General features: G+C 39.6%; 1 protein-coding gene across 1 annotated transcript in view; it reads left to right on the top strand.

Moving 5' to 3' along the window:
- Positions 1 to 19,469, top strand: part of dmrt1 (doublesex and mab-3 related transcription factor 1) — a 33,657-nt gene that overhangs the window by 8,999 nt on the left and 5,189 nt on the right. Inside the window, 2 exon segments of the mRNA XM_069683873.1 lie at positions 3,781 to 3,958; positions 6,555 to 6,557. Coding sequence (XP_069539974.1) covers positions 3,781 to 3,958; positions 6,555 to 6,557 — 181 coding nt within the window.

Raw genomic sequence — 19,469 nt, 5'->3', positions numbered from 1 at the left:
AACATAAGATTGAATTTCCTTCCCTTTATTTTGAAAACCACTAAACGGGGGCTCATAGTTTTGTTTAAATGCCACAATCTCTGAGTCTCACTGAGTATTGTAGCATGTCTGATGTGATGAAGACTCCTGGGGAACTGGTTATCGGTTTGACCTATGGCTGCATGATGACAGACCGGAGGATTGCACTCGTGCCAGGCTGTTTTAAAACTACCTCTCGGAATAAGCCCTTTGAAGAGCTATTTCCAGCCTCAATGTTACCTGACTTTACTCCTCTGTCAGTGTTCCTTTAATTCACTGGGGACAAAACAGGACCCACGTAATTAGGGGATATTTAAGATCATCTTCTGGTTTCTTATTCGATCCCCATCACATTAACAGTTACATTTACACGCACACCACATAGATCCCAACAATAGGTTGTGCAGACCTGAGAGTTAGGCAATGTGATTGCTAGACTGTACTCCTAACAGCATGCAGTTTCGTGTGGGAAAAGAGAAACAGCAATGCAAAAATCCCAGGTGCATTATTTTACATACCAAATGCAAATCCCTGAATGCCTCTGGGTAATTTGACATGTCAACACTCCAAGTCGTGTACCCAAATGTTCTCATACTTTCCAAGCTGTGGTTTAAACTTGAGCATGAACTTTCCCAGTAGAGAACAAATTTCTCCTATAATTCTGACAGGACATAAATGCAGGGTTTCTTTCCAGTTTTGTGAAAGACCTGCTAAGATAACCTTAAAGAAAACAAGATATTCAATTATTTGTAAGAATAGTTTTTTTTGTGATGTGTCTTGTAATTTATCTAAAATCCATTTTGTCTACATTAAGTTTATTCTCTTGTCCTGCCTCTTACTTGGTTATGTTTTCTCTTCTCTGTTAACGTCCTCCTCGTTCTCTTCCCCTCTGCAATGATGTCTGTAATAATAATACTGAGCTAAGGCCGATAACAAGAGAAGTTTAACTTCATTTGCATAGTGCAAGAACATGCATTTGGGTATCAGAGGGGGGATGAAAGAGGCCCCAATCTCCTGATGACAAGTCAATGTACCATCAAAATGATTTTGAGGCTGTTGTCGTGATGTAAAATGGTAACATGTTTTTCTTTGTCCACAACTGCTTTTTACGTGTCACAGAACAAAACCTGCTTTACAGTAAAAGTACAACTGTCACGTGACTTGACCTTGGAGGGACCTGTAAGATAACTCCGTCTGAAATAGCTTTTAAGTGATTGAAGTCTTAACCCAAGCAGTATACACTGAGAAGGGTTTATAAACTGTTTATATAGCATGATATTAAGTTGTTCACTCTGTATGGATCTGCCTTTAATTACAGGGTGTAAACCTTTTTTCTGTGAGCACAGCTAAACTCGCCTTTTGTGAGCAACTTTCACAAAGACAGTTTTGTTTGGAGCTGTATGTGTCCTGCAAACCGAAAGCTTAGTGCATTTTCAAGACTCCAGTCCAATCTCTATTGTATTTTTCACAGCCTAATACAGGAGCTGAGTGTAGCTTAAATAACAGTTTATAAAGCTGTCGGAGAATTGATGGTGTGGACAATACGGGTGACATATTACAGGCTGACAGAAATCAAATTCCATAAAAGTGAAATTGAAAACCCTTCGCGAGGCGGCCTTGCTGCTGAGTAGACAGCTCGTTTTAAAGTTTTCAGGGATGGAGAAAGCCGGTCCTGCATGTTGCAGCTCATTTTTAGTACAGACCACAGACTTGTGACTTCAAACACGACTAATTCTCTGCTATATATTATTTTTTCTCAATTTTTTCTCCTGTCAGCTGAGGTTGTTAAAATGTTGCCCATGCATATCTGATGGCTGATTTATAGGTTTGTACAGTCAAACATATGTGAATATGGTCATACAACAGTGTTTATGTTGTGTTTGAAGATTTCAAGAGTAGAAAAGGAAACAACTTTATGGAAACGCCAGTATATCCCTGGTGTTGCTTGGATTAGTATGCATGGATGATCAGTGAGTAAAATGGCTTATATCATATAGCCAATGTAAACAAACAAAGTCCTTCTGCAGAGATTTTTTAATAAAATGATTTGAGAATAAACAGCATTTCATTTAACAATCCTTTTGTTTTATACATAAAGTCCTGATAAGGTCCTGATCCAAAATAGCCTCAAGGACAAAGTAACATGAAGTCACAGCTAGAAATATAACTTGTATTATTTTCTTGCAGATTTCGACCTGAGTGTGCTCCTGTAGAGATTAAAATGAAGCCTCCCAGTTTGGGAAGGAAGCAAAGCCCTTCTAAAGATTGAGAGGTTTCGCTCCGGTGATTGTCACTCATCTTGACCTGTTGTCCACCTTGAAATGTGATCTAATTAGGATCAAAAAATGTTTTACCAAAAACTACAAAGCCACCGTAGATGTTGAAGAAGTATATTCCTTTAATAGCTGTGCCAGTGTAAGGAGTATTTGCGTTCTGGTCCTCTCCTGCTCACTGCCCTGCACATGATAACGCTCAGCAGGATTTCCCCCACTATGTTAAAATCAGATTGTGAGACTCGTATACAATATTTTATTGTGAGGCTGAAGCCATTAGTCAATTGTCAGAAAATTAATTGGGAACTATGTTTATAATTCGGATCATGAATGGTACCAAGAAGCCAAACCTACCAAACCAGTGCAGGTAGAGAGGACAGGACGTCACAATGATATCATTATAATTTTTTGAGTAAAAATGAACATTCTCTGCAAAGATTTGCAGCTTTTTCTTTGTCATATGTGATATAAAGATAAATGTGTTTGGATTCTTAGACAAAACAAGAGGTTTTTAGGTTTCACCTTGGGTTTTAATGAAATCGTTGGGCTTTTTCTTTCTTTCCTTATTTTTTGCCATTTTCAAACTTTTTACATGCTTTTCAAAAGGACAAATGCTGATTCTGGTACCTAGACCTGGGTATCGGCAGTTACAGGGTACCCGTCCCATCCTAGTGCAATGTAAAAAATATTCATATCATTCAATATTCGAGGGAAAACACTGACAGCTGACATTTTGCAAGCTTTGACTAACATTACATTCTCTGCTAGCATCTCACTATTGTTGTTTGTTGTTGTGAATTGAAGCCAGTCTCTTTGACACACAGGGGTATGCAGCTTTTGAAGTGAAAATTGGATTAGCATTTGATATCGGCCAACCCAGCTAGCAGGGAACGTTTCCATAACATTGGCTAACAGTACCTCCAAGTTCTAGTTACGTTTGAAAGAAAACTTTTTAATCTAATATTCAAAGAACATTTTAAAGATGTTTATCATTTGAAATAAAGTTCTAGTAACGTTAAAACTTAAACTAAGACAAAACGTTTGAACTGCAACATTCTGAAGAGATTTTCAGGTTGTTATTGAGGCCTGGGATTTTGGAACGCCTTTTATAAAACATTTGCTCAAAACAAAGGTAGAACATGCTCACTGCAACATTCTGATGATCTCTTCAGGATGTTAGTACGACCTGAGCTATCAGAACGTGATTTATAAAATGTTCCTGAAATGTGATTTGAACATTCTCACTGCAACGTTCTGAACATGTTTTCAGAGAACGTTCTCCTACCATTAAAAGGAACCAAATAAAAACTGCCCGCTCAAAACATTACCAGAACATTGCATGTAACATTCTCAGAACGTTCTTAGAACAAAACATTTCCAGCTGGGAATACCAAGCTGATGATTATCGTCTAAGATATACAGTGTTTTAAGACAATAGTCTCACCTCTCTGATGAATTGTCTGTTTTTGTGTATTCTTGTATAAAGCAGATGCCCCATGGTGACGGTCGCCTGTCCAGCCACAACGTGTCCTCTCAGTACCGCATGCATTCCTATTACCCAGCAGCCACATACCTGACTCAGGGCCTGGGCTCCACCACCTGTGTGCCGCCCCTCTTCAGCCTGGAGGACAACAACAACAACAACTGCTCTGAGACCATGGCAGCCTGTGAGTGATACACACGCACACACACACACACACACACTCAGTCCCATATATAATCAAACATTTCTCAGGCCCCATAAAGTTTTATCCAGAATTTATCAACTGTGTGGTTAAGTACATTCAAGGGAGGAGTGCACTCAAGACTAGAGTGTCATTAAATGTATAAGATAAAAAAAAGTGAAGCTTCTTAAGTTTAACTATACTAACTTTTTTACTTTTTACTTTACTTCAAATACAGAGCTGTGTATGGAAGTGTGACTCGAGTTATACTTGTTTTCCGGACTGAGATTTTACTTGAATGAACCAAAAAGCAGCAAAGTTAGATTTTCTTTTCTTTTAAACAGGAGTATAGAAGGTTCATGAAATCTCTGCTCTTCTATTCAGCCTTAACTTTTTATCATTTACAGTCATTAATGACATTTAAAAACACAGATCTTACGGCTGTAACTAAGAGCCAACAACGAAACAGTCACAAGTACAATCATACAAGACTGAAATATGTAAGAGCAACATCCTGATAAAATGTTTAAAATATATGCTGACTGACACATCGTCTTGATCTGAAATAGTGCATGTATTATGCCAGGATTCCAATCGATACCTCTTAATGATGACATCCATAGGTTTTGTTCTGAACCAGCGGCTACATTAAATCACTATAAATGTTGGTGTTGTGTTGTAATATATCATATATATATATACCTTATCACATGCTCTTGCATTATCGACAAGCTCCTGTGACAAGAAAGATCCACTTTACAAATCCTGCAGGTGATCTTTTTCTTTGCAGCACTGAGGGTTCTACTATGTTTTGTTTACCTGTCGCTACCCGGTCGCTGTTTTGCATGCACAACTCTCAGCAGAGATAGTAAGGATGCGAGATGGCTCACCCCTCAGCAAGTCAGCTCCAGAAAACGATGTTATGTCTGCGCACAGCATGACAAACGTGCGATGACGTAACCAACTAATTATTGACAATTAAATTTGTTGGCAACTAATTTTGTCATTGATTTTTTGTAGACAATGTCGAGTAATCGTTGCACCACTAATCTGAAGTGTGCATCGGGTGTTTCACTTTGAAAAATGAATTGATTCACATCTTTCCTGTGACTGACTCATCTCCTCTAAAGTAGCTGTGCCCTGTTGAATTCAGGCTTTATGCAGTAACATCTACAACCTAAAAAATCCAACTACAACTACTACAAACTACAGCTTAATAACCTAAACTGTCCTGAGGCATTTATTACATTCGTCTAAACATTGGTCAAATTGGTAGGATAAAGCAAATAGAGACATGGTGAGTGGGAATAACAGCACTAATGTAACTTGTAACTTGTTTAAAAGTCCCGAGCGGTCTAGGGTATTCAAGCTTTGACGTATTTTATAGTCATAGAAAAAGTTACCAGCTTTAACTGAGCAGCAGTGTCTCTTTTTGTCTCATTTAAAGATGGAGTACGTCTGATTTCTGACCATGCATTAGTAGATTACTGGCACTCTACACCCACTAATCTCAGATGGGAATCTCATGGCTGCTGCTGACAGTGGTTACCTGGAATTCTTTGCTTTCTTAGTACCTGTGAATGTGGGTAAATCAGATTGTGTGTATTGCTTTAAATGTCTGGTAAAATATTTGTGGAGCTTTGAAAGGAATGCGTGTAAGTGGATGAAGTGCGTGAGATAAGATGAAGATTGGTCCGAGTATTAAACATCTTTTGGTGCTTTCAGAGGCTCGATAACAAATCCTGGCTGCCTGTCTCAAAAATTAATGTCACTCATAAATAGAAGATAAATATGTTGTAGTAGTTTTTTGTTATATAGCATTAATATGTATGGTTGTGTATGGGTTTTAGAGTACTGTATGGCATTTGCTTTAAAAAGTAAAATGTGTCCAAATCAAAGCAGGAGGAAATGATCTCCTGTTGCAGGTTGCATCCTGCATGTCACCAGTTTAGTGAAAAAGGCTGCAGATATATTCATGAAGCAAAAACGGTGTGGGTGAGATTGTTGACTGAATATAAAACATCTGTAGGTGGCGCTCTTTTCGTTGTTTGTGCATGCATGGTGGACACTATGCTGGATGCTATTCTTCCACCTTTACTTTCATTGTGCTGCCCTGCGACGCACCTTGCATAATTTCAGTGCAGAGATATTTTTTCAGTCATGTGAAGGATTCTTTTTTTTAATCAAGCTTTAATTTGTTTGTAATGAACCAACTCTGTCCTGTAAGCTTTGTTTTTGACATGCAAAAATAGTTAAACTAAAACAAAAAACAAAAATCACTACTGTTTTTCCTCTCAAAATAAAGCAGTATAATCTTTGATCTTACCAACCTTTAACATATATGTGTAAAACAAATTGTATATTATTAGCACTTTACAAAGGGCTTAGGGGAGGAGCAATATTACGACAACATCAACATCCTTCTTTTAGCGTAATAAACCGCTGACACCACCAGCATCACAAACCTAAAGACCCCCATATCTCCTCTTGTACCTGTATTTGTTTATGACTTTCACCTGTCCGTTTCCTGTGAGGGTCCCACGTCAGCCCTCCTGCCGTGAAATCCTCACGCTCCATTACAACAGAACAACAATCTCAGCAGGTGGTCCAACAATTTGGCGTTGTCTCAGGCTCCAATAACAGAGGAAAAAACTACAAAATCAGGATTTCCAACGCTTTTTTTCTGGCTTGTGACCCCCTAAAAGCAAGCAATATTTACTTGCAACATCTCGTTATAGGTTGCAAGTTTTTCTGTTTTTCTGTCTTTATATGTGGAAAAATAAAAAAAAACCCACTCAATGCAGACACAATTGTTGTGTGCCAGTGTTTGGTAGTCAGCTTTTGGCTAATCTTGTTATCAAAGATTTAATGCGACAGGACAGTTATTTAAAGTTTTCTATGCATCCCAAAGTCTCTGAAGAGAGCTATCCCTCTTTTATACATATTCAAATTTTGATTGTAACACATTCAAATACTGCAATATAACTTTAAACTATATTAAACTTTGCATCGTTTTCCAAGTGTGTATTTATGCAGGACAATGCTGACCACCATACAAAATATCCTTGTGCATTTATTGTAAATATTTTCCCGGATTAAAGGGTTAATCTATCCTTCCAGATGCAGTAGAAAATGCTCTTCTTGGTAATGTATCTTACGAGGGATCAGAAGTAGAATCTACTACTGTTTAACGTTGCTTTCCAACATTTTGTTCTCAGTGTCCTTTGTAACACAGAGCTGAGAGAGGAGATTTCCAAGAGCTTGACTCAGCACTGTTACCTCAGAGTCAGTCTCATTTGGTTCCCACTCTGTATTAACCTCTGCCAAGTCCAGTGCGTGGGAGTGAGTCGTATCTACACAGGACACTGAAGATGAGCCTTGTTCCTGCAGAGGAGTCTTTCTGTTAGAGCCTCAGTGTCTAAGATGTTGTGTGAAACATTTTTGAAGCTTGTCCTTTCCCTTGTCTGCACGACTGTGTGTGCGTAAGTCTTTGACTGTGTCCTTGATGTGGTTCCAAGGCTGAATCACATCTTATCAGCCGAGTATAAATCACTCTGCAGGGGTATAAGCGTGTTGTTCTTGTGAGCATCAAATAATTAACTTTTTATCTTAAGTTGAGTGGCTGTGTTAATTTCTTCTCTGCACTGTAGCTTTTCTACTTAGAGTATGTAGATGTATTTCTGATATTCTGAATTAATATATTTCACTTTTTTTTTAAATCTGATTTTACCCAGAATGACATGAAGCTTAAATTTTAAGTGGAGATGAAAATCTAAGTTTAGGATGCTAAATATAAAATAAGTATTTTCATTTTTTTCTGGGGCTTTTGGACAAGGCCTTCAATTAACAATTATTTTTTTATTTTTAGTTGGTCGTTTAGTCTACAAAAATAACAAAAAACAAAAGTTCCTGGAGCCCCAGATGATGTCTTCAAATTCATTATTTTGTCTGACTTATAACCTTATACACCCAAAATATTCATTTTGCTATCAAAAAGACTAACCTTGACATTTAATAAGCTGTCACCTTATACTTCTGTTTGGTTGAAAAATTATTGAACAATTAGTAGATCTTTAGAATCTTTTTTAAAGACTTGGTTTAAAAAAACGATTTTTCCGATTCGAATCATTTCTCATTTGAATGACCCAATATCGATAAATAAATCCCAAGATTGGAGACATGCCCGGACTTGTTTACTGCGCCGACTTCGGAGACATCAGTGATCGCTGACGGACTCTTTTTATCGTGTGTGCGTCCATGAATATGTAAGTTAGTTTTGCACTAATGTTTGTGTTACTCTCTGTGAGTGTCGGCTTTGGCTGCGAGTGTATTTTCGGCATGTTGTTGTACAGTATGCAGTATTTCCCCTTAATCTCGAGGCCAAATCTTGCGCAAGTTGGAGCCCAGTTTGTTTAATCAAAACCATGAGCCAGATGTTCAGACTAAAATCTGAACTGGAAAAAGTTCACAAGCTGTCTGATTCATAACATTGTTAGTATTGTGTTGACTTCTGTGTGTTGGTCATGTTAAACAAAAAGTACATGATGTAACTTCTTTGGGGTCAATGCTTATTGCACATCAGATTTCAGCCACACCTTTAATCCTTTGACCGAACATGTTGTATACCTCTGGATCATCCACGAGGAGGAAATAGCTCTGCTTTCTGAGCCTACCTGCCCTCCTCTTCTACCTGGCTGCCAACCAGCGCCCGTCAGATTTATCTCCCTCCCCGGATAGGACTAATCAGTTGGCCAAATACAGAGATCCAAATAACCTTCAGGAGTGCCACGCTGTCCTTTCCCCCTCCCCTCCTAGCCTCCTCTTCCTCCCTCCCTCCTCTCTCCGCCCTCCCCCTCCGCAGGCCCCGCTGTCTCCGCAAAATTGCCTTCTGGAGTTAGTGAGCGGGAACAGTTAAGATTTACAAACAATGATGAAGCTTGTCATGCGTCTTTCTCCATCCGTCACGGCGGGCCGGGCGGAGCTGTGGGTAGAGCCGTCCTGGTGTTCTTCATAAAAGCCAGCTCTCTGTGAAATACGCCCCCGGCCGGCCTGTTTACTGCCCCGCGCTCGTCAGCAGCACCGCCGCCGTAAATCGCTGAGCGGGAGGTGACAGCGCAGTCCATCAAACTCCCACCCCACCTCGCTGCCCTCCCAACATCTCACCTCACACTGCCATTCCCCCTCCCCATCCTCCTCCACCACCTCCTCCATATATACACACACACTCACACTGTTTCCTCACTAAGATCTACCCGGGGAGGCTCAGATGAGCTGCCCCAAAAGAGTTATGGCTGTTTCAGTCTTACAGGAGACAGCTCCGAGCCGAGTCAGTCTGACTTTATGTTCCTTCTTCTTTTTTCGTCCTTGTCTAGACGATTTCAAAATTCAAAACTGCTCAAAGTTTGCAAGCTGTCAGCACTGCAACTTTTCCTTTCACATAGTTTGTACCCTTTTTTCCTGGTAAAACAATATTTATACTAAAGTCAGACCGCACAATCGAGCGCCGCTGTGCTGGCTATACGTTTGTCTGCTTTGTTATATTGGTGTCAGCGCAGAGCGTACAGTAATTTAAATGCAAATCAGATTGTTGAGGTATTGCAGATGTTAATCCTGCTAATCGATAGACCTGTGTGAGCCCATTAAGTTAGAAATCCATTACTATCTTTCTAGATGATATTCTATTGATTTTTCTCGCTTCAATCTATACTGTACTGTACACCAAAGTGAGTTACTGCGTATAAAGTCTGTCGTTTCAGGCTCTCCGCCTTCTCTGAAAAAGAAGTAAAAAAACGACGGAGAGATTGCCTTCACTAAGTTTCTTTGTTTCGTGTGTTATGTGGGCTTTACCTGCTTTCAGATCAGATTACTTCAAACACCCACGCACTCTCACACACACACAAACACTTAGGGAAGTCCCTTCAAACGCACACACTGCGTACTGTACCTACACGCACACTTGTGGCCACGCTCATTCTGGAGATGTCAGAGAGGCCTCTCACTCTTTTGGATTTATTAAACCTGAAACAAATCGGTACTTCCAACCTGAGAGGTGACCTTTTCAAAGGAAGTGCTGTTTCATGTCATGTAGCAGCAAGAGTTCATTTCCTTGGTCACTGACATGCTGAGAACATCACTCACGTCCGTACGTGAACTCTGGTGTTTCATGACCTAAGAAAAAGCCAAGGCGATAAGAAGTATAATAGTTTGGATTGTGTTGTTTTCATCTTCGAGTGATACTGTATCAGCAAGTTGTACATCAAGTATCCCTCTGAATATTGGCTGGTTTTCTTAGATGTGTGTCTTTTCAGAGATCATTTGTTTCATTTTAATATTCGTTTAGACATAATTTTAACATGTAGAGAGGATCGGCTTCAGAGTTAAATCAGAATGTGCTTGAAGGTATCATATTATGTAATCTAATAGTCTAAAAATGTTAACTTTCCAACTACATTAAGGCAGGTTTTAACCTAAAACTGTTTTCCCTGTGATTGCTTACATGACATTTTGTTACTGTGCAGCTAAAGAAGTTTTGATTCATTCACTTATAAATAATGATTTTATCAAGAAAATCTATCAGTCAGAAAATAGTGAGAAATGTAGTTTAGTGTTTGACAAAGCCCAACATGATGCCCCATTACGTCCACAAACCAAAATATATTCAGTTTCGCATTAAAGGAGCTGTAATCAAAGAATTTTTACATTTTCCCTCCTCTACGATTAATCAGTTATTAAAATAGTTCAAGGTTAATTTACACTAATAGGTGACCTCTAAATCGATTGATCGTTGCCCCAGGGGTTCATTTTGCAACAATGACTTGCTCGCTTTACATTATCCCGCTTATTACACGGCTACTTACTTACTTTGAAACAATAATTTGACACAAAATGTTGATTTAAATCGTCCTTTAGTGTCGGAGGTTAGAACTCCCTCCATAGCAACGCTCTGGTATACTTAGTAACGGTTTGCCATGCAGAAATAACAGGCCGCCGCAATTGACCAATCAGAATCAAGTATTCAACTAGGCCATGTAATAAAATTGATTAATCACTTTTTTGGAGGGTTTTCTAACTGTTCATTCATGAGAAAGTTCCTACTTTACTGGAACTTTCTTACCAGTTGCAAAAAGTCTGTCATTTGGAGAGCAACTTTTGTCCCTCTTAGTCATGCAAAATGAAATATCACAATGATAAACAAACAACCTCCAGTTTTTAGTTCTTTATATCACTTTTTGTCAAACTTCAAAAACACACTTAAAAACATACTTACACTTACTTAAAAAAATAACAACATGTGGACGCCAGCCCTCGACGCAGCAGTCCAAGGTTTAACTCCGACCCTCTGTCCTTTGCTGCATGTCATCATCACTCTCTCTTCCCTCATTTCCGACTCTACCCGCTGTTTCTAAGTAAATGATTTTGCTACCTAACAAACCCCAGAAAATATCCACTTTTCCTTTAGGGAATGAATGCACTTTAGGGAAGGTAATGACTTGATTCAATCTGTAAATAAGAGCTAGCAGCAGAGAGAAAGGGACCCTGCTGGGGCCTGTGGGACCCCGGAGGGCCTCGCTGTGTGTGAGGCTGATTGAGTGTCTCTCTTGGCTCTTGGTTACAGTGTAAAAGTCCTGTGTGGCCTGTCAGATTGTGTTTCCCACCCTGCTGTGCTGCTAAGTGCCCTGATAGCCTCCAGGGCCGTGGATGGGCTAAATACCGGTGTAATTGTCTGCTCAGGGCACAAGCACCGCTGTAATGTGTTGTACAACACCACCATTAACGCCGGCCTGGGGCTGAGGGGACATTAAATGGCCGGGGCTGTGTAGTTTATGTCCTCTTCCCCTCACTCTCTATTTCTCTCGCTTACTCACACACACACACACACACACACACACACACACACACACACACACACACACACACACACACACTTGCACACACTCATACTCTGTCCAGCTTTGAGGGACTTGAAAGGAAGTAAATGGAATGTGATTTTTCTTCTTCTGTGGTTTTCGTTGCAACAATATTTAAACATTCAAGAACATGTATTTCAGTCTGATATCTGTGTGAAGTGTTGATTTTGTCTAAGGCTGTGGAATGTATATCCTTAATGATGTTAGCTGAAATTTGTAAACACTATCCTCTTTCTATTCAGACTCTATAATCTGAATAATAGATGTGTTTATGCAAATGCTGGTATGCTTATAGGTTGCATTTTAATGATTAAGTCCCACCCCAGAATCAAAAAGCAGCAGAAACGTGTGTCTGCCCTCGGTTTTGCCTGTTACACACTGGTTGGCCTGTCAAATTAATTTAGCTTTTTAAGGCTTTAGTGAAGATCTGCACACCCTGCTGAAACCTACTGGAAAAACATCAGGCGTTTAAAAAAGATGCTAGAATCAATATTAAATAAAGAAATTAAAAGGCACAAATCATTCTAATTAAGATGCAATGTGCATTAATAAAACAGCAATTAATGTGGCCTTTCTAATTCTTAACCTCTGTTACTGGAAGCTAGAATTTAACTATCTGTATTATGCTTTTTCTTACCTGCTAGGTTGCTTTAAATCCACATTTTTACTTCCTGCCCCTGAACGAAAAGTTTCCTGCATGTAAACAAGTAAAATGATAAAATCACATTTTAACCCTCTGCAGGAAAGATCCTTCACTAAGTGGGTTTGCATGGATGTTGTGCTTTGTTTACACAAATAAATGAATCTGTTCTTAATTCCAATATCTAAAAAGAATTAATCACAGAAATGGCACATTTTTAAGACACAGCAGGTGTATTCAAACTGAATCCACATTTAAAGTGCTTCTCACACTAGGTATGTCATACTCGCGTCTTTAAACATACATACATTTGTCACTGTTTTCCTGATATCTCTGAGCAAACTATATGTTAAAGACAAACTCGGTTACATGCCTGTGTACCTAATCGTGCTCTTCTGTTCTCGTCACTTTCCTTGTGTTGTTCTGAGCAGCGGTGGCGGCGTCCCGGCGTGGATTGATAAATGATGTTGCCTTGGCAGCTCTCTGAAACAGCTGAACGACTTGGATAAACACATATGGCAGCTTTAGCACCCGCGAGAGGCGTCCTCCTTTCCATAGCAATATATTTCACTCTTCCTGTGTCCTTTACTTTGGCATTTTTCTTACCCTGTCGACTCACAATGAATCTCATGTTTAAAATGTACTGATAGAAAACTCCCGCAAATATTGATCGGCCCGCCCCAGCTCATTATTGCATATCCATAACTTTTCGACGGATGGCGTCAGAAAGCCCGGCGATAGACTGACAGGCCATTTTGTGAGTTGATGGGGCACAGTAGCCGAAATGGAGATTTAGCATAGGGACGTGGGCCGTGTCACGCCTCTCCGGCAGTCATCTTCACCGGGGACAGATTGGTTAACAATGCAGGAGCAAAGGTTCCTCTCTGCTTAATTAGCCTTTGACCCCGAACACTGATGCCTTCTGTCAGCCTGCGTTTGGCCTCCACTCTCTTCAGCTCCATAAGAAACCAATAATGAGCATTTAAGTGTTTCTGACCCCTGTAATGGCTGCATGAGAGACTGCTGCCTTTGAACAATTGTCTTAAACGCTCTGTTTGGGAGAGGAGAATGAGGAATATGTAGAAGATTTAACTGCACAACAACAACACAACAATGAATAGTCGGTATTTAAAGAAAATGTAAAAGCTATTATTTGTCTCTTTATTTAGTTCTCTGATTAAAGTATTTGATGTAGCTTGAAATTAGTAGCACAAGCTTTACTACCAGGTGTACTGTGAGATCAGTGTTGGCGTTTGCTCTACAAGCACGACCAAAGTGAACACTGTTTTTGAAAGGTCTGTGTTTAAGAGGATGTTCAGATCCTTTACTTGCATTGATATTTTGGTAAAAGTATGATACTATCACGAACGTACTGTGAGTAGTTTTTAACTGGTTATGAACCAGATTCAATTTAACGCTGATGCCTCTTTACAACCTACAAAAGCAAAACAAACCATCGACAAGAAGAATAAATATTTTTATCTAGTTGTTTCACTTGTCTCCTCTGTCAGCGAGACTTACAGCGCACAGACCAGAAGAGTTTTAGTTCACACTTTCACAGTGAGTGATACATTAAAGGAAGCAGGAGGAGATTTTTATTCTGTGAATAAAACACAAGCATGTACGGGACAGGGTCAGCAAAGTGATGGGACGTACTGCTTTGTTCACAGAGGCTGCAGTTATTGAAAGTCATTATGGAAGATAATTATTATTATCCATGAATCTACAAAAACCTGGATATTAAGATAAGATAATCCTGTAATGATCCCGAGAGGGGAAATTCAGGTGTTGCAGCAGGACAAAGACAAAATAGGAAGCAAGTTAATACAGTATAAAAATAAAAGATGAAAAATAAAATAAAGACAACTGGTAAACAAGTAGGTGTAAGTGACAAGTTAAAGTTCGTAAAGCTAATGTGGCAGTTAAGAGATAGAGTGACGTGTGGGTAATAGCAGCAACATTTTAGCAGTGTGAGATAATCCAGTATGATATGAGGTATAAAGGTATAAGATATAGTGCAATATAAATTTGGCAATACAACTCAGTATGGTTTATTACATATTGTATATGTATATAACGTAGTATGATATGTTGTATTTAGTTGAGGTGGAGCTCAACTATTTTGAATAATAATTTAACTAATGATTATTAGCATGATTCCTCTGCAGATCTTTTTTTGGCCTTTTGCCTTTATTAGATAGGACAGAGAAGAGTGACAGGAAATATGGGGACAAGAGTTCGGGGATGAAATGCAGCAAAGGGCCGTGAGTCGGAGTTGAACCTGCAGACGATGCGTGGAGGACATTGCATCTGTACACGGGGGAACCTGCTCTAACAAACTGAGCTGAACCAGGTTATTCTACCCATTAACTAAGGAAGTTTTCTTTTGCAAAACTTCTAAAAATACTGAGAAATGTCATCACAGCTCCCCAGAGCCAGAAGTCACACCTTCACAATGTTCAGTTCTTCAGATCGAACAAAATTTGAAGTTATTTCATGTAAATTGAAACAATAAAACCTTACATTTAGTGAGCAGGAGCCATAAAATGTTAATCATTTTTACATTCAAATAATTACTTAAATAATCATGAAAACAGCGGCCGACTCTGGTTCCAGTGCCCTACTATTTGATTTGAATTTTTGCTGGATTGTACAGTAAATGGAAGCTGAAGCTAAATGAACATTGCAACCGCAAAATAGTTATGCTGCAAATATGAACAGATTTAATTTGTTTTATGTAAAATGTGGCAACTAAAGCACAAGTGTTGTTTTTCTATGTGTGTTTAAGCAACAAAGCGCTTCTCGACCTCAGTGTGCTGTTTTCGGTTACATTATTTAGTTGTAAATGTAATTTATCGTAGAAAGGCTGCATCTCACGTTATGATGTTACAATGTAAAAAAGAGATATCTAGGTTCAGTTTATGTAAATACTAACAGATATGTGTCAGAAACAAACCTGGATTAGACCTTGATTGATTCTTCATCGTCTCTGCATTGCTCCGAGTTCATGTTTGTTATCAGACGTTGGTTATATCACACAAAGCTTGCAGAAATAGGAGTCGTTAAAGAGAGTTCAGATATGAGCAGTGGTTTGAAACTGAGGGTGAAGGTCTGCGGTGTGAACATCAGCTGAGTGCCCTGAGCCTCCACTGTTCACTGCTCAGTATTTAAAGCCTGCCTGTCTGCTCTTTGACTGAGTTTTCTGGGTCATTAATTCTGCTGCTGGTCTGATGAAGAGCAGCCAGACGGCCGTGTCGTTTCTAGAGAGGAGAGCGTCCATCTCTACGAGGGGTCGTCCTCAGTTGGACACCGGTGGGACCTTCTCAAACTGGCCAGGGACGATTTTTTTCTTTTAGACACAGCTCGTATCATTTTAATGGGAGCCATTTAATCCCAGGCCAACCTTGTCATGTGACAGGCAACTCTTCATTCTTAAGATTGAATTTCTGTTCCCTTGATGATGGCCTCCACTAAGTGCTCTTGTCCCCGGACAGCACCGACAGATTCAGCTGATTGTTTCGCGGTGACTGGCAGGGTGTGGACTGAGTATTGTCACACTGAGCAAAATCTATCCGCTGAAGAAGACCGAGACATGGTGGAAACAATAACATTATTAATTTGTCAATAACAAAAGCCATAATGCATTCATGGTGGCAGCATAGTGCAAATCGCTGTCTGGGTTTTGGAGTGGCAAGAAAGAAATACAATGTGATGAGGTGGAATACGTTTTTTAGGCAAATTATGGTATATGTGCCGCTTTGCAGGCATTTCTGATAATGGTATCGGTATCAAACTACTCTACTTCAAAAGTATATGGTGGGGTGCTGATAATCAAGGCGATTTTGGGCCTGATTCCTCCCTCCTGAAAAAAGTAACCAATGTCCTGATTTTTTTGATGGTTCTAAAGATGATCTTGCCAGATGTTCCTGTGGTGTGAGGGATGTGAAGACTGAGTTTACTTCCCCTGATCTGCTCGGTAGAACGTAGGGGCCACGCTGATTTCAAATGATAAATATTAAACCTGTTCAATATTTACGATCAGATATTGCGTGGGGAACCCTGAGGACAGCCCAGCATTCACTCTGTGGATTGTCACATTGAAATGGTAAATGGACTGTACTTATATAGCGCTTTTCTAGTCTTTGCGATCACTCAAAGCTGCTTTTACTATATGTCACATTCACCCATTCACACACACATTCATACACTGATGGCAGAGGCTGCTACGTAAAGTGCCCAACTGTCAATCAGATAACACATTCATACCCGTTGGCTATGCCGCCGGGAGCAATTTGGGGTTCAGTGTCTTGCCCAAGGACACTTCGACATGTAGCCTGAGGGAGCTGGGGATCGAACCTCCGACCTTCCAATTGAAAGACGACCGACTCTACCACTGAGCGACAGCCGCCCCTTGAACACACATTTCGCACATTGAATGAAATAATAGCTAACTGGGAAGCAAGCTGACTGAAGGCTGACATGGCAGCAAGCACGAAGCATAACGCAAACATGTACAGCACATGTTCACACCGTCTCCACGACTTCATTAGTTTGTTCTTTTTTCTTTGGGAATTTTCAGTAAAAAGTCCCAAAATTATCATCGCCAATTCTTCCTGCCCGTCGTCCGCCATGTTTGTTTACTATAAAGTCACGTTTGACTGTGAGAGATTTCCAGTCTTGAGAGTCAGAACAAATTGGACGCTCAAAAGAAAGCAAACAGTCTATAAAGGAAAGCGACCGTCAGCGAGGAAAATCAGGAGTTACAACCGGAGCCAAAGGTGGACGTCACACATGCGACACTGTCTGGATATCTGTCTAGAAATATTGATTGAATGATTTTAGACAAAACAAAACACTCCAATGTGTCAGATATTGGAAATAGTGACTCTGATTGAACTAATTTTAACAATAAATCGATGTTAATAAAACAATGTTGCTTTAATTTTCTCTTTATTTTTTATAATTTGAACACACCATGGCTACATACACATTATTTGATCTTATTCATTAATCATTCATTATCTAATTGTAAACTGAAAAGGCATTAAAGTAATAACATCTAATTAAACATCCAACTAATTAATTAGTGGAAGATGATAATCTCTTGAAAGTAATATATATGTGCATGTTACGTTGTTCTTTTCTATTGCTGTTCTTCCAGAGACTTCACTAACTGACTCACATCCCCACAGTTTACTGCAGCACTGTGTGTGTGTGTACACGCCTGTGTGTGTGTTTACTTAACTGTTATCTACCCCTATGACCCTTGTGTACGGTGGATGAGTGTAGAGTATGAAACCCACAGAGAAAGCTTATCCTGCTGGATCAGACTGAATTACCATCTCCTCTCACATCTGGGCTTTTGTTCTCCCGTTTGGCAGCAGCAGAAATGATTGCTCCTTCATCCACACCTCCCTCCCCTCCTTCAGCAGGACAAGTGGGAGGTTAAAAAAGCTTCCTTTTGTTAGTCCACACAAAGACTGTTTAATAGTTTGAAATCTTATATAGAGTGCTGAGTGACTGGGAAAAGGGCAAAAGTTCATTCAGGAGACTAAACTCTCTTTCAACATCTTACACAGGTAAAGTCTCTCTTGTTACAAACTATTTTAGCCTGAACCTCAAACAGACTCGATCTTACACAAGAGCTTCTTTTTAAAGGTTCACACAGAGAGACGTAGCAATCGCAGTCATTACCACTAACAACTGTGATGTACAGTATCAGCAGAATTGTGCTTTCACAGCTGAAAACTCAGAGATCTCATTTACCCTGGATTAGTTTGGGCTGTTGTTTGATGTAATTAAAATATAAGCTGTACATTTTTATTTGAAATCCCTTTCTTGTCTGCTTTGGGGTCATTGGACGAACTGTAGGTGGACTCATGCACACAATCTGTCAGAGAAGCAGCATCATGCCAGTCAAACACGATCCACAGTGTTCCACAAACCATACAATAAGCAGGATCTTTACTTTATATCAACACTCTGTGTCATCAAATCGCAGATGTAACCAAACCTTTAAGTCAAATAAAAAAACAAAAGTCATCATATCTCAAGCCGGAGATACACTTGCTTTTGATGACGCGTTTTTTGTGTGTGCGCATGATGGCTGCCCCGCGCTCCCTGCATCTGCTGTGAACATCCTCAGAAATTAATCGCAAGATGAAGTATGCACATGAACAGAAGGGGCAGTGTAGGAGCAGAGGGAATGTGACAGGCTCAATAATAATAATAATAATAACTTAGACTTATATAGCACCTTTCAAGGGACATAAGGCCGCTTTACAGAGTAAATAATGAACAGACAACAGAACAAAAGAAGCAAACAAATAAAGAAAGAGGTATCAACACAGCAGGAACAATAATGGCAGAAAGTTTTTAGGACAAGCTGATAGACCAAGTCTGCAATCTGTACGATGTGTCATTGCCACTGCACAGTAACAAACATGGCTGTCAAAATAGCTGGCAACAGATAAGTTCCATTTTAGCACGGAGGAACATGTGGGTCAGAGGAGCTGAAGAGCATGCTGGCTTACACATTGCAAAATGCATCCAGTTGTAGAAGGACTTCCTGGTATTTTTGGCTCAGTAGGAGAGTTTGGATAATTGAAGTACTGGATAACTGACCCAAACATGGCGCCTATTCAGTCCAATAGGATTAGTCTGTAAACCAAAGTAAGTAACAAAATATAAGTATTTCTTTCATGCAAACATGTCAAACACAATGTGACTCCTGCTTCTTAGATCTGAGAAAGTGAATGTGAAAACTTTTAACAGTTTTTCTGACATTTTTTCAGACCAACAAATCACTTGTTAAACCAAATAAAATACAGAAAATGTAACTGACAATGACAAAAACCTGTTAAATGTTCAATTAGTTGCATGCCGTGTCATTAACAGGTGCTCGGAGGCTAATTGAGAACAAGGCTTTGTGGTGTTTCAGCAACATTAATCTATATTAAACAGGAGA

The sequence above is a fragment of the Semicossyphus pulcher genome, unplaced genomic scaffold, assembly GCF_022749685.1.
Source record: "Semicossyphus pulcher isolate SPU_LCO1_2020_fin unplaced genomic scaffold, fSemPul1.0.p SCAF_6, whole genome shotgun sequence".
Lineage (NCBI taxonomy): Eukaryota > Metazoa > Chordata > Actinopteri > Labriformes > Labridae > Semicossyphus > Semicossyphus pulcher.
The sequence above is the reverse complement of the archived record's forward strand: the minus strand, read 5'-3'. Positions and strand labels throughout refer to the sequence as shown.